The sequence below is a fragment of the Panthera leo genome, chromosome D1, assembly GCF_018350215.1.
Source record: "Panthera leo isolate Ple1 chromosome D1, P.leo_Ple1_pat1.1, whole genome shotgun sequence".
NCBI lineage: Eukaryota > Metazoa > Chordata > Mammalia > Carnivora > Felidae > Panthera > Panthera leo.
Genome location: NC_056688.1, coordinates 71,164,172 through 71,180,730, shown reverse-complemented (window position 1 = coordinate 71,180,730; position 16,559 = coordinate 71,164,172). Strand labels below are relative to the sequence as shown.

The window sequence follows — 16,559 nt, the reverse complement described above, 5'->3', positions numbered from 1 at the left end:
CAAAGGCCAGATGGGACAATGAAAAACAACTTTTATATCAGAAATTGTATTAAATGTAAATTGACTAAACATTCTCATTAAAGACAAAGATTGTCAGACTGTCTAAAAAAACACAAGACCTACCTATACACTTTAAATATGTGGAAAGAAAAGAATGGGAAAAGATATGCCGTGAAAACACTAATCATAACGCATCCATAGTGGTTATATTAATAAACATTAAGCAGACTTGAAGATAAGTACTACTAGTGATAAAAAAGGACATTTCAAGATCTTAAAATAAGTCAATTCAACAGTAAGAAAAAAATACTAAATTTTAAATAGTATAACTTCAAAATACATACAGGAAAATTTAATTGAATTCAGGAGGAATAGACAAATGCACAACTATAAATGGAGAATTTAACACATTTAGCTCGGTAGCTGACAGAAAAAGCAATAAAAAAATGCAGCATACTTGAGATTTAAACATCACAACTAAGCAAGTTGATCTAACTGACTTATAGACAATGCTATATTCAACAACTGCAGAAAACACAATCTTTTCAAATACATATGCAACATTCACCAAAACAGAACATATGCTAAACAGAAAACAATTCTCAACAAATTTCAAAGAATTGGAATCACAGAGTATTTCTGTAACCACTGTGAAAATAAATTAAAAATCAATAACTGAAATATGATTTTAAAATACCCAAAAATATTTGGAGATTAAGCAATGTACTTCTAAATAACCCATGTATAAAAAAGAAATCATAGTAAAATGAAAAATATTTTAAAGTGATAATGAAGATATGGAATAGAAAAATTTGTGTGCTACAGCTAAAAATTATGATACAAATGTATGTCTCTAGGGACACCTGGGTGGCTCAGCTGGTTAAGCATCCAACTCTTGATTTTGGCTCATGACATGATCTCACGGTTTGTAAAATCAAGCCCTGCATCTGTCTCTGCACTGACAGCACAGAACCTGCTTGGGTTCTCTCTCCCTCTCTCTCTCCCTCTCTCTCTTCCCCTCTCTCTCAAAAATAAGTAAATAAACATTTTAAAAAATTATGGCTTTAAATTCATACATTTTAAAAAATGAAAGATTGAAAATCAGTTTCCAGCTCAAGATGCTAAGAAAAAAGAACACAAATTAAACCCAAAGAAAGGAGAAAAACAAAAGTAATAAAGATAAGAACAGAAATTATTGAAATAGAAAATAGAGAAAAATCAGCAAAGCCAAAATTTGGTTCTTTGAGGGGAGCCTGGCTGACTCAGTCACTCAGTCACAAGAGCATGTGACTGGATCTCAGGGGTTGTGAGTTCGAGCCCCATGTTGGATGCTGGGTGTTGGGTGTACAGTATACTAAAAATAAGTAAGTAAGTAAGTAAGTAAATAAATAAATACATAAATAAATAAATAAAATGTTGGGTGTTGGGTATAGAGAGCACTAAAAATAAATAAACAAATAAGCAAACTTAAAAAAAAAAGTTGATCAGCCAGTCCAGGCTAGTTTACCCATTGCCTACATCCGGGCTAATTAAAGAGCCTGACACACCCACTTCAGCCCATCCTCCAGAGGAAGGCAGGAAGCACTGCAAGGCAAGAAGGTTATCAAGTGTCTGTATTCGGCTAAGGATAATCATTTTCACTGGAAGCTCCTACACTCACCCAGGCTCAAGGTATTCTTGATTCATGCTACACAAGAGCTGGCTGCCTCCCAGCGATCTACTAACTCATTCATTGTTGTGTCCATAAGGACTCTGGCGGAGGATCCCCAGCACGCATCAACAGAGATGGTATTCACCCTCAGTACACACAGACCACCACACTGCGTAGAGTTTAATATTTGTCTACTAGTCTTTTTAAGGTAAAATTTAAATACAATGAAATGTATAAATCTTAAGTGTACTATTTGATGAGTTTTGACAAATGCATACACCTATGAAACACAAACCTCTATCAAGATATACAACATTACCATTATGCTAAAACGTTGCTTCATGCCTCTTCCCACCAAACCCTGCCCCTAATACCTGCCCACATGGCAGAGGCAATCAGTGTTTTCAGTTTCTTAAATCATAGTTTATTTCCATCAATTCCGGAACGTCATATCAATGTATCAGTGTAATCATACAATATGTACTCTTTAGGATATGAATTAATTCACTCAGCATGATTTTGAGATTCCTCCCTACTGTTTCAAGTACCGGCAGGTTTTCTTTTCCCTTTTCATTACTGAGCTATATTCCACTGCATGCATATACCACAGGGATTTGTTGATTCTCCTGTTGATAGACACATGGGCTGTGTCCAGCTATATTTTCTGAATAAAGCTGCTATGAATTTCAGAGATTGTATTTTGCATTTGTTACCACAAGTGAGGTTGTACACTTATATATATTTACTTGTTGTAATTCCTCTTTTATGAATTATATATTTTCTCATGCCCTTTGCTTAGTAATTTCTTGAGAGTTTCAAACATAGTCTTGTATATGTATGTATGTATATACATATATGTGTATATACATATGTGTATATACATATATACACACACACACATATATACACACACACACACACATATATATATATATATATATATATATATGAGCTCTTACATATATTTAAGAGCATTTTAAATAATCAAGGTATTTCCTCCACAACTATTTTACTTGCAGTTTACCACTTAACTATTTTTATAACTTTTATTGGGGAAGTGATGGCCAATTACCATAATTTAGTTTGAAAGTAGAAGTTGTATTTTATAACACATTCTAAAATAATCTGAAAGGATTAACTATTTTTTCAACACATTTTTGTTCTCTCTGGAAATTTAATACCACCATCACAGAAATACACACACACACACACACACAGAAACACATTCATAAAACTTTTTTTTCCCTCTGGCAAAGACAGTAGGGAGTTACAGGAGATTAGGCTATTGAAAAGATATTTTTAAATGATGGAGACTATCAGTGTAACCATTTGTTTTCCCGTTTGTTCTTGAGCAGCCAGAAGTACCTGAGGAATATCACACAAATCCCACCTGAGGGGTGGTTAGCTTGTGTTTAACCCTCAGCATGCCTTATGCTCTCCCTCATCAATATTATGCAGCTAAAATGCATTTTTTTCAAAGTTTTCATTTCTCCTGGGATAATAGTTACTGAAAAACTATATTTTAGGGCTTAGGTTAAAATACTGCTTTTGGATCAACTCAAGTGTGAACAAGACAGCATTTTTCTAAGTCTGGCCATTCCTCTATCTTGGCACTATTTGAAGATCTCTAATTAACTGGAGTGTTCCAAACTGCACAGAGATTATAGTTCTCAAAGAAGAAAGCCAAAAGCCTTGTATTAAAGAGTCTATTGTGAGGTAAAGCAGAAAGAAAATGAAATGGTTGCTAGTCTGCTGTATTTTAGGATATTATCAAAAAGAAGTATGGCACTTGTCCTTGGGGAGCTTACAAATTCAGGTAGCAGGGTACCCAAATGGGAATTTTGGTTAGTGATCTGGCAGTAATGTAATGTGATAGTTAATTTCATGTGTCAGCTGAGCTAAGGGATTCCCAGATAGCTGGTAAAACATTATTTCTGGGTGTGTCCTTAAAAGGTGTCTCTGGAAAAGATTAGTATTTGAATCCATAGAATGAGTAAAGACGACCCTCACTGATGGTGGTGAGCTGAGGGCCTGAACACAACAAAAAGGCAGAGGAAGGACAAATTTGAACTCTGCTTGGGTGGAGACATCTATTTTCTGTCCACAGACACTGGTGCTGCTGGGTCTCTTGAGCTCTTGCACTCATACTTACTCCACTGGCTTTCCTGGCTCTCCAGTTAGCAGGAAGCAGATCATAGTGATAAGGGAGCCTGAGGCAAGCTGAGGGACAAAGCACAAGCTAGCACACCCCCTCCCCCGAGGTGGGATATGTATGATATTCCTTGGACACTCCCAGCTACCCAAAAGCGGGAAAGGACAAATGGTCAAACTGATAAGAGGCTCCACCAGTTTACCAAAGGCAATCCTATCATAGTCTGAAGTCCAGAAACTCCTTACTGTCTTAATGTTATTGCTTTGCCACTGGGTGTTGTATGGAATCCAATTTGACAGTAAATTTCATATATTTAAAAAAAAAAAATGTTATTGCTTTGCTAGAGGGGAAAAAACCTTAGCTGACAATAGCTAGGCCTCCAGTAAGTCTTTAGCATGTCAAATTCTCTTTGGAAACTCCCTCTTGACTTTATCTCCCCTGATTTCCATAAAATGGTCACCCCTCACACAGCACAGCTCTTCCTGGCTATGGGTCTTGTCCCAGCTTTAATAAAATCACTTTGCACCAAAGACACCTTCAAGAACTCTTTCTTGGCCATCAGCTCTGGACCTCATAAACCCTCATCATCCCAAAACTTCATCAATAGGATCCCTCAGCCTCCATAATGGCATGAGCCAATTCTTATAATAAATCTCCTCTTTATCAATCTGTCTCTCTGTCTCCTATTGGTTGTGTTTCTCTCAAGAACCTTAATATATGTTAATGTGCTACATTTGGAAATTTACACCAGAGATTATCTCAAACACAGAAAATCCTGTATGAAGAAAGATATTCATTTTAATACCAATTATGTAGCTTTACCATGAGCGAAAATGGGGGTAATTTTGAAAATGTGACTGTAAACCTAACTGTAAGATTATGTTCTAAAGATATTGACACATAAATATGAAAAGTATCCAAACTAAAACTTGAGACAAAAAATAAGATACTTACATTCTACTAATTTGTTAAACTAGCATTAGTAACAATATTCCCAATTTATATCAATCTAAAAATCAACATTTATGCAATTCCACCATAGGCTTTTTATTAAAATATATTAGTCCACAGACTTCTTTTTTTCTACCATGTTTGTTAAGATACCTGTTTGTTTTTTTTTTTTTTTTTAGGCTAATGTATGTGCTTTTGAAAACGTAGTTAAGTTGGGGCACCTGGGTAGCACAGTAGGTTAAGCATCTGACTTATGATCTTGGTTCAGGTCTTGATCTCACAATTTGTGAGTTCGAGCCCTGCATCAGGCTCTGCTGATGGCAAGGAGTCTGCTTGAGATTCTGTCTCTCATTCTCTCTGCCCCTCCCCAGCTTGTGCTATCTCTCTCTCTCTCCCACTCTCTCTCTCTGAATAAATAAATAAACTTAAAAAAAAATTTAACGTAGTTAAGTCTTTTAAGACCAAACTGGTTGTAAGAAAAATGAAATGTCAATATATAAATAACCCAAAGATATGAAGTGTGGGAAACTTCCAGTTTCCCAGAAAATTCCAGTTTTGCAACAGAAAATTATGTATTTACCCATTTATTTCAGAGTAAATCCTAAAATTTCCTAACATATAGATTGAAAGTTTCTCAACTCAATTGATTCTGTGTTAATAAATCTGGTTTTTTTTTTTTCAAGTTTTTATTTAAATTCCAGTTAGTTAACATACTGTGTAATATTAGTTTCAGGTGTAGAAGTTAGTCATTTGTCACTTACATACAAAACCCAGTTCTCATCATACATACCCTCCTTAATACCCATCACCTATTTAACACCCCCCCCTTCACCTCCCATCTAGTAACCTTCAGTTTGTTCTCTATAGTTAAGAGTCTGTCTCCTGGTTTGCCTCTCTTTCCCACCCCCCCCCCCCCCAACAAGTATCTCTTTTTTTGCTTCTGAAGTTCCACATATGTGTGAACTCAAATGGTATTGGTCTTTCTCTGACTGACTTATTTCACTTAGCATAATACTCTCCAGGATTATCCATGACATTGCAAATGACAAGATTTCATTATTTATGTCTGAGTAATATTCCATTGTATTTCGATACCATATATTCTTTATCCATATATCAGTTGATAGACATTTGGGCTCTTTCCATAATTTGGTTGTTGTTGATAATGCTGCTATAAACATCACAGCATATCCCTTCAAATCAATATTTTTGTATCCTTTGGGTATATACCTAGTAGTGAAATTGCTGGGCTGTAGGGTAGTACTATTTTTAACTTTTTGAGGAAACTCCAATCTGTTTTCCAGAGTGGCTGCACCAGTTTGCATTCCCACCAACAGTGTAAGAAGGTTCCCCTTTCTCTGCATCCTCTCCCAACATCTGTTGTTTCCTGTGTTGTTAATTTTAGCCATTCTGACAGGTGTGAGGTGATATCTCATTGAAGTTTTGATGTGTATTTCCCTGATGATGAGTGACATTGAGCACTTTTTCATGTGTCTGTTAGCCCTCTGGATGTCTTTGGGAAAATGTGTATTCATGTCTTCTGCCAATTTTTTAACTGGATTATTCGTTTTTTGGGTATTGAGTTTTATAAGTTCTTTACTGATTTTGGATACTAACCCTCTGTCAGATATGTCATTTGCAAATATCTTCTCTAATTCTGAAGGTACCTTTTAGTTTTGTTGATTGTTTCCTTCACTGTGCAGAAGATTTTTATTTTGATGAAGTCCCAATAGTTTATTTTTGGTTTTGCTTCCTTTGCCTCAAGAGACATATCTAGTAAGACGTTGCTATGGCTGATGTCAAAAAGATTACTGCCTGTGTTCTCCTCAAGGATTTTGATGGTTTCTCACATTTAGGTCTTACATACAACTTGAGTTTATTTTTGTATATGGTGTAAGAAAGTGGTCCAGGTTCATTCTTTTGCATGTTGCTGCCCAGTTTTCTCAACACCATTTGTTGAAGAGCCTATCTTTTTTCTATTGGATATTCTTTCCTGCTTTGTTGAAGATTAGTTAGCCATACATTTGTGGTTCATTTCTAGGTTTTCTATTCTGTTCCATTGATCTATGTGTCTGTTTTTGTGCCAGTACCATGCTGTCTTGATGATGACTGCTTTGTAATATACCTTGAAGTCCAAAATTATGCTGCCTCCAGCTTTGCTTTTCTTTTTCAACATTGTTTTGGCTATTCATGGTCTTTTGTGGTTCCATACAAATTTTAGGATTGTTTGTTCCAGTTATGTGAAAAATGCTGGTGGTATTTTGATAGGGATTGCACTAAACGTGTAGATTGCTTTGGGTAGTATAGACATTTTAACAATATCTGTTCTTCCAATCCATGAGCGTAGAATGTCTTTCCATGTCTTTGTGCCATCTTCAGTTTCTTTCATCAGTGTTTTATAGTTTTCAGAGTAAATATCTTTTCCTTCTTTGGTTAGGTTTATTCCTAGGTATCTTATGGGTTTTGCTGTAGTTTCAAATGGGATCGATTCCTTGATTTTCTGCTCCTTCATTATTAGTGTACAGAAAAGCAACAGATTTCTGTAACTTGGTTTTGTATCCTGCATCTTTACTAAATTCATGTTATCAGTTCTAGGAATTTTTTTTTTGGTGGAGTATCATGTCATCTACAAACAGTGAACATTTGACTTCTTTCTTGCCAATCTGGATGCCTTTTATTTCTGTTTGTTGTCTGATTGCTGAGGCTAGGACTTCCAATACTATGTTAAATAACAGTGGTGAGAGTCAACATCCCTCTCTTGCTCCTGACCACAGAGGAAAACTCTTCTCTTGTTCCTGATCATAGAGAAAAGCTCTCCATTTTTCCCCATTGAGGATATCAGCTGTGGGGTTTTTGTATATGGCCTTTATTATGCTGAGGTACATTACTTCTATCCCTAGTTTGTTGAGGGTTTTTATCAAAACTGGATGCAACACTTTGTCAAATGCCTTTTCTTTATTGAGAGGACCACATAGTTATTATCCTCTTTTATTAATGTGGTGTATCATGTTGATTGATTTGTGAATACTGAACCACCCTCACAGCCCAGGAATAAATCCCACCTGATTGTGATGAATGATTCTTTTAACGTACTGTTGGATTTGATCTGCTAGTATTTTGTTGAGAATTTTTGCATCAATGTTCATCGGGGATATTGGCCTGTCATTCTCTTTTAGTGGGGTTTTTGGTTTTGGAATCAAGGTAATGCTAGCCTCATAGGATGAGTTTGGACATTTTCCTTCCATTCCTACTTTTTGGAACCCTTTGAGAAGAAGAGGTATTAACCGTTCTTCAAATATTTGGTAGAATTCCCCTGTGGAGTCATGTGGCCCTGGACTTTTGTTTGTTGGGAGATTCCTGATTACTGATTCAATTTCTTTGCTGGTTTTCAGTCTGTTCAACTTCTCCATTTCTTCCTGTTTCAGTTTTGGTAGTTTATATGTTTCTAGGAATTTATTCATTTCTTCCAGGATATCCAATTTATTGGCATATAACTTTTCATAATATTCTCTTTTAATTGTTTGTATATCTATGCTGTTGGCTGTTATTTCTCCTCTGTCATTTCTGATTTTATTTATTTGGATCCTTTCTATTTTCTTTTTTATCAGTCTGGCTAGGGGGTTATCAGTTTTATTAATTTTCTCAAAGAACCAGCCCCTGGTTTCATTGATCTGGTCTGTTTGTTCGTTTTTAGTTTCTGTATCATTTATTTCTGTTCTAATCTTTATTATTTCCCTTCTTCTGCTGGCTTTAGGCTCCATTTGTTGTTCTTTTTCTTTTAAAAAAAATATATATTTTGGAGAGAGCGCAAGTAGGGGAAGGGCAGACAGAGAGAGATAGAGGATCCAAAGCAGGCTCTGTGCCGACAGCAGTGAGACCGATGTGAGCCTCAAACTCACAAACTGTGAGATCATGACCTGAGCTGAAGTTGGATGCTCAACTGACTGAGCCACCCATGTGCCCCTGTTGTTCTTTTTCTAGATGCTTTAGGAGTAAGATTAAGTTGTTTGAGATATTTTTGCTTCTTGAGGTAGGCTTGTATTGCTATATACTTCCCTCTTATGACTGCTTCTGCTGCATCCCAAAGGTTTTCAACCATCATGTTTTCATTTTCATGTGTTTCCATGTATTTGTTTTATTTCTTCTTTGATTTCCTGGTTGACCCATTCATTCTTTAGTAGCATGTTGTTACCTTACATGTATCTGTGCTCTTTCTAAATTTTTTCTTGTGGCTGGCTTCAAGTTTCATAGTCTTGTAGTCAGAAAATATGCATGGTATGATCTAAATTTGTTTGTACTTTTTGAGGCCTGATTTCGGACCTAGTATGTGATCTACTCTGGAGAATGTCCCATGTGCACTAGAAAAGGATGTGTATTCTGATGCTTCAACATGAAATATTCTGAATATATCTGTTAAGTCCATCTGGTACAGTGTGTCATTCAAAGCCATTGTTGCCTTGTTGATTTTCTGCTTAGATGATCTGTCTAAAAACAATTATTATCAATGAGGCCCTATTTGTTTTTTATTAGTTTTATATATTTGGATTCTTTCATGTTTGGGGCATAAATATTTACAATTGTTAGATATTCTTGTTGGATAGCTCCCTTTACTATGATATAGAGTCCTTCTTCATCTCCTTTACAGTCTTTGGTTTAAAATCTAGTTTGTCTGATATAAGAATTGCTACTCTGGACTTCTTTTGACTTCCATTTGCATGATAAATGTTTCTCCATCCCTCACTTTCAATATTCAGGAGTCTTTAGGTCTAAAATGAGTCTCCTGTAGGCAGCATATAGATGGAGCTTGGGTTTTTATCCATTCAGACACCCTATGCCTTTCCATTGGAGCATTTTGACCATTTACATTCAGAGTAATTATTGATATGGATTTAGTGCCATTTTATTACTTGCTTTGCCATTTTTTTCTCAAAAATTTCTCTGTTCCTCTCCTTGTTACTTTTGTTTTTCCCCCAAAGAGTCCCCTTTAATATATCTTGCAGGGCTGGTTTAGTGGTCATGAACTCCTTTAGTTTTTGTTTGTCTGCGAAACTATCTCTCCTTCTATTCTGAATGATAGCCTTGCTGGATAGAGTATTCTTGGCTGCAGATTTTCCCCACTGATACATTAACTGTATCATGCCACTCCCTTCTGGCTTGCCAAGTTTTTGTGTAGAGAAATTCAGCTAGCCTTATGGGTCTTTCCTTGTAAGTTAGGGACTTCTTTTGTCTTGTTGCTTTTAGGATTTTTTATAAGCAAATTTTTAAAATTTTTTTTAACGTTTATTTATTTTTGAGACAGAGACAGAGCATGAATGGGGGAGGGTCAGAGAGAGAGGGAGACACAGAATCTGAAACAGGCTCCAGGCTCTGAGCGGTCAGCACAGAGCCGGACGCGGGGCTCAAACTCATGGACCGTGAGATCATGACCTGAGCCGAAGTCGGACGCCCAACTGACTGAGCCACCCAGGCGCCCCCAAATTTTCTAAATTTAACTACAATATGCCTTGATGTTGACCTGCTTTTGTTGCTTTTGATGTGAGTTCTCTGTGCCTCCTGGAATTGGATATCGGTTTCCTTCTCCAGGTTAGGGACATTTTCAGCTATAATTTCCTCAAATAAACTTTCTGCCCTCCCTTCTCTCTCTTCTTCTTCTGGGACTCCTATGATACAAATGTTACTATGTTGGACCAAGTCAAGAGTTCCCTAAGTCTATTCTCATGATTCATAGTTCTTCATTCTCTTTTGTTCAGCTTCATTATTTTCCATTATTCTATCTTCCACACCACTTATTCGTTCCTCTGTTTCCTCCATCCTTGTGGTCATTACATTCAGATGGTTTCAAATCTCACTGTATTTTTCATTTGTTTTTTTAACTCTTTTATCTCTGTGATAAAGGATACCCTGATGTCTTCCATGATTTTCTCAAGTTCAGTGAGTATCCTTATGATTTTTCTTTAAATTCTCCACCAGACATATTACTTATATCTGTTTCGATTAAATCTCTGGCTGGTGAAGATCTCTTGGCACAGTTACGACCAGCATGTTATTGCTGCACCTTCCTAATAAACTAAACCCTACACGGGGTGGGGGGTGGAGTGGGGGCTGGAATTTGATTGTGTGCTGCCACAGGTCCTGAGCTGTCCTGTGACTCTTATCATGACTTTTGAGTGGTTTGCAAACACAAATCTGTGTTCTGTGACCAGTGAATGCTTCTTGATGTTTCTTCTAATTCTAAAATCCTCTAAGTTGCTGTAAGCTTTGTGCCATGTTGACCCTACACTACTATAATATCAGGTCACCCTCTGCCTTCTAGAAGTATGGCCAACAGATGCAAGGATGTATCATTGTGGCATGAAGCATAATCAAGAAAATTACTGCTCCATCTCCCAGATAGGAGTGAGATATACTCAAAAGAAGACATTAAAGGAGGAAAGACTGCTCTTTAGACCAGTGTCAGTAGGGCTTATTCCTGCTTCTCTGAAACAGACCTGCCTTTGTATCTGGGCTTTTGCTTCTCTGAGAACAAGTTCAATGCAGATGGTATGATGCCTTGCTGTGGATAAATGCTTCCCAAGTGTTTGCCTCATGAACCAACTTAGAGACAAAACATGCCTTCTGTTTGAGCCTGAAAAATGGCTTGCATCACTCTCCCTAGAGGGCCCTCTAGGGAGGAGTCTTAACAGAGGAGACTTTCCCAGCTGCCAATCATCCATTATAGATAGGGACCATAGTGCCTGCCTACCCATGTGGAAGGATGTTGGGATTCAAGAAAATAAGACAGAAATCTTACATCCTTCCCTCCAGAAATTCAGCATCATTCTCATCAAAATGAAACTGCTTAATAGCATAAAGTTGAACAAAAATTAAAATGGCTGCACTAATGTTTCAGTGAAGCTCAATTTTAAAATAACCTTTTTTCCCCTCTCTTCCACAGACCTCCCCTCCTACTTTCTGAACCTTTTGTTTTAGGAATCCAGTACCACCCTGAAAACATGACAAACAAGGCTGACAGCACATACACAATTCCTGTCAAAGCTGGCTAGCTCCTGTACCTCCCAATAACGCCACTCCCCACCTCTCTCTCTGAGCAGGCTTGCAGTTTTTGAAGGCCATAGTCTACTGAAGTCTCCTTTGCCTGGCAAAGCAATAAAGCCATTGTTCCTCTTTATCCCAAAGTCTGTTTTCTCATTATATTTTGGCTCTGAAACATGGAGGTTGGTTTTCTACAAGAAATTGATTAAAAAGAGAAGGCACTGAGAAGTGAAAGCCAATCAGAGTGATAAGGGTTGTGAAGGCTGGAGTGACTCAGATGTGTAGGTTACTATGGTCCAGAGCATTTTAAGACTTCCCAGTGAAGGTACTGTGGAGCAGGCCTGGGGTGGGATGATTTGGGATAGTCAGAAAGTAGGAATCCAGGTATACCAGTGGGAAGTCTTACTGGCCCTCCATCTCCTGCAGGCCCCCAAAATTTCCCATTCCTTCTCTCATATTCAAAATGCTGGTCTTCAAACCCCACACAAATAAAACTTCTGTCCCACCAGTCACCTACAAATGTCTCTTCTGAAGAACAGGAGGTATTCCAAAGTTACTGGAAGAAAATGAGCTGAATAGGATGGCCCAAGATGCAGTGTGATGAACCAGGTTGGTCACTCTGAGAAGTGAACAAGTTCCACACATGACATCAAAGAATTGCCCAGATCATGTTCCACGATGATTAAAATTATTTTTTGGCTTAGAGGCAAACACCAGACGAATCTCTTCTTTTTTAAAAATTTTAACATTTATTTATTATTGAGAGACAGAAAGAGACAGAGCCAGACACAGCATGAGCATGGGAGGAGCAGAGAGAAGGGAGAGACACAGAATCTGAAGCAAGCTCCATGCTCTGAGCTGTCAGTGCAGAGCCCGACATGGGGCTAGAACCCACAAACCGTGAGATCATGACTGAGCCACCCAGGCGCTCCCAGATGAATCTCTTATGCCCCCTGAGAGTACGGATCTACAAAACCAGTGAAAAGGAGCCAGGGCATACCCACTGCATCAGCAAGTCCCTGCTATGAGGCTTCATGTCATCATCATTGTACTTCATCATCACTGTCAGGAACTCAGTGGTCCTGAAGGATGTTTTCTAGGTAACTGACGTCAACCCTTCAAGTGTTAGTTTTTTCTTGGTGTTTTGGAAACTTAGTCAAACTTTCTAAAAATTTACTACATACTTCTCCTGCACTCCTATGAAAGGATGTTCTTAAATAACTTCAATCTTCTTTGATGAGCATGTTTAAACTAACAAGACCATGAATTTTTGTCTTTGGTCGTCCTAAGATGATGTCCTCAGGTTTTCAGAAGTGTGAGATTGATATTCCCCACCCTAAATAATCCAAGAGAGTTGCTTTTTGTTTTCTTACATCTGTATTTTATAATTATCCTTTCCTTTTTCATATTCAGATTGTCAGCTGTCATTTCTGACACTGGCCTGGTTATATTTAATAATAATTCAACCTACCATTTCCTTCTTCAAAGTTACTGTTTTCATGGGAATGCAAGCTGGTGCAGCCACTCTGGAAAACAGTATGGAGGTTCCTCAAAAAATTAAAAATAGAACTACCCTACAACCCAGACATTGCACTACTAGGTATTTATCCAAGGGATACAGGTATGCTGTTTCAAAGGGACATATACACCCCAATGTTTATGGCAGCACTATAAACAACAGCCAAAGTATGGAAAGAACCCAAATGTCCATCAATGGATGAATGGATAAAGAAGATGTGATAGATTTATACAATGGAGTATTACTCGGCAATCAAAAAGGATGAAATCTTGCCATTTGCAACTACATGGATGGAACTGGAGGGTATTATGCTAAGTGATATTAGCCAGAGAAAGACAAATATCATATGACTTCACTCATATGGGGACTTTAAGACACAAAACAGATGAATATAAGGGAAGGGAAACAAAAATAATATAAAAACAGGGAGGGGGACAAAACATAAGAGACTCTTAAATATGGAGAACAAACTGGAGGGGTTGTGGGAGGGGAGATGGGCTAAATGGGTAAGGGGCATTAAGGAATCTACTCCTGAAATCATTGTTCACTATATGCTAACTAATTTGGTTGTAAATAAAAAAATAAAATTAAAAATTAAAATTAAAAATTAAAAAAAAGTTACTATTTTCAGGAGAACAATATAAGAATGTTTATGAAAATAATTTGCAAAGCAAGAATAAGATACCTTAAAATTAGGACTTAAGTGCCTCTGAGTGATATCTATAAACTTTAAGGGATAGATTTTGTTACATCACTTTCCTTTTCCTTCTTACTTGGCACTCAGTGTTCCATATAAGACCAGTTACTTGAGAAGAATTTCAGTAAAACTTGCAGTGAACAATATTCTGGGGAAGTGAAGTCCCTGGGTGTAAGCTAGTTCTATGGCTCAAGTGCTATTTCTGGCACCCAACACAGATCATATTTCCTATAGTATACATGTTACAGAACTGTTCTTTACTTCAGAAAACTGTAACACTGTTACTGTAAAACTGAAAACTGTAACTGTATATCTATTTGTGATTATTTGATGTTTGCATCGTCTAAGACTATAAATCCCAGGAAGGCAGGGGCCATGACTGGTTTTGTTCACCATTACATCCCTAGTAACTAATCTAGTAGGTGCTGAATAATTTTGTGATGAATGACAGAAGGAACATGTGGCAAGTCCTGAGCCCAAATTTCTGGTTGTGTTGGTGCTGTCTCGTGTGACCTCAGAGAGAACATTACACATCCTGAGTCTCAGATACAACATTTGGAAGAAGGTTTTTAACAAGATGGTTATACAGGGTTCATCCATTCTAGACTTCTAATCTATTTGAATACAAGAAAGGATAGAAAATGTCAAGATTAAAGGATGCTCCCGTAGGGAGCTGGAGGAGAGGCAGTGGCAGGGGGGTGGTCATCTGAGCATCCCCAGGACATGGCAGGAATGACTCCTGGGAGAAAGGTTATCTCTCTACAGCTGTCTAGACTTTGGAAAATTGTGAAGAAAATAAGTTTCTCATTGAAACCCTCCTTTTCCTCTCTGCACCCCTTTGTTGAAACTCCACACCCACCTCCATCATCACCACCATGCCACCACCTCCAACAAATCAGTGTCATCATGCCTCCCATTCTGTCTTGCTTCTAATAAAATGGAATAAACTCATGCATGGATAAGCACAGTTTTAGGAACTTCCTCTTGCTGTGCTCTGTTTGCATTTTCCAACGTAGCTTATTTTAGGGAATGTTTAACTCATAAATTATTTGGTAAAGATTGAACTCAAGGCAAAGGTACTTTTTTTTTTTTTCTAGTGGTCAAAGAGAGACTTTCATAAGGCTCCCCAAATCCCACCCAGAGGCTCAACTGCTTTGCCAGCCGTAGCTCAGTGCCTGACTCCTAGGAGTGCCAGGTAAATCCAAGTGGGCAAACCTGTTTCCATATACCACTTTGTCATCAAAATCATCATTTGGGTACTACCTCCCAGGGTTGGGACTAGTAGGAAAGCAAGGCATTTACCTTGGGAACAAAACTTAAGGGAGGCCCTAAATCTTGGTAATATTTTAATATAACTCTGTAAAATCAAAATTAATGCAAAAATCCATGATGGACAAAATATCAAAATTTTAATATGCTAACACCAGATATGTTGTTTTTCTCTTTTGTCTCAGGCTCCAATGTGACTTGGCTTGGCACTTCTTTGTCTCTTACTTCCTTCAATTCTGATGAAATGCAACCGGGAATGCACATAATGAAATGTGCAAAGGAGGCACATTGGTGCTGGCTGCATTGCTGTGCACCGGGGGAGGACTGTCAGCTAAGCACCTGGGGTTCAGGCCAGCATCTTAGCTATTCGTGAACTGACAGGGAGCCTCTGAGACACTCTCACCTGATGCTTCCCCTCAGGATGAGTCATGGAGGGGCAATTCCCAAAGGGTAAGAAAAAGGATCTCGCTGGAGCACAGTAGCACTGCTCTCTGTTGAAACCATTACTGCCGTGCACACAGAAATGTCAGAGTCATGTACAAGGTTTTCACATTTGTTCACATACCCATTCCACCCTACATCCTGAAGTTGGGATCCCTGCCATGAAATAGTGAAATCCTTCATTTACTGTTCCACCAAACATCCCTGTCATATTAAAATCCAAGGACAAACTTTATTTATGTATTTATCGTTTTCTATAACTCTAGGAGCAGACGTGGGGACGAGGAACAAAGGGAGCTATTTCTCTTTGCTGAGCACTAACAGAATATAATAAATGGTGACAAGGGAGGATCTTTATTCCGAAAGATGTTTAGTGATTTTTGAGATTTCTCCCTGCTAGCTCTCAAGGGATGGTATGAGTGGGGGAGGAGGCATCTCATCAGTGCCGTTTGTCTATCAGACGGTCTCCAGTTCTCTGAAAATACAGCTGGGGGAGCATGCCAAAGAAAGGATGGTCCTTACTTAACGTGAACGGGAGGATATTTTTGGAATGGAAATTAATCCTTTTTAAAAATGAACGATGGGAGGGAGGCACTTCTGAACGGAGTACCAATACTACGTAACAGTTGTGGTTAGCCCAGGCATTACAAACCTGATGACGTTGGGGAAAGGAGGCACGACTAACCTCAGGCATCCTTCAGGTGATATTCCTCTGCTCCTGGTGCCTCAGCTTCAGAGTGTTTCACCTGCAGTCCCAATAGCCATCCTGAGTCATCTCCACTAGCCTCTGGTAAAAAATTGAGGACTGAATTTAGCATGATCTTCACAGTTACTTTTCCATTTTTCT

General features: G+C 38.0%; 1 protein-coding gene across 9 annotated transcripts in view; it reads left to right on the top strand.

Moving 5' to 3' along the window:
- LOC122200052 overlaps positions 1 to 15,933 on the top strand; it is a 42,096-nt gene extending 26,163 nt beyond the window's left edge. For 6 of the 9 annotated variants that reach the window (XM_042905467.1, XM_042905465.1, XM_042905462.1 and 3 more), the window contains one exon: positions 11,689 to 11,841. In XM_042905467.1, the coding sequence (XP_042761401.1) occupies positions 11,689 to 11,797 (109 nt within the window). In that variant the 3' untranslated portion in view covers positions 11,798 to 11,841. Of the gene's footprint in view, positions 1 to 11,688; positions 11,842 to 15,099; positions 15,198 to 15,456 lie in introns of those variants that run through there. The other 3 variants (XR_006193704.1, XM_042905464.1, XR_006193703.1) reach the window with 2 other exon arrangements.
- The last annotated feature ends 626 nt before the right edge of the window (positions 15,934 to 16,559 follow it).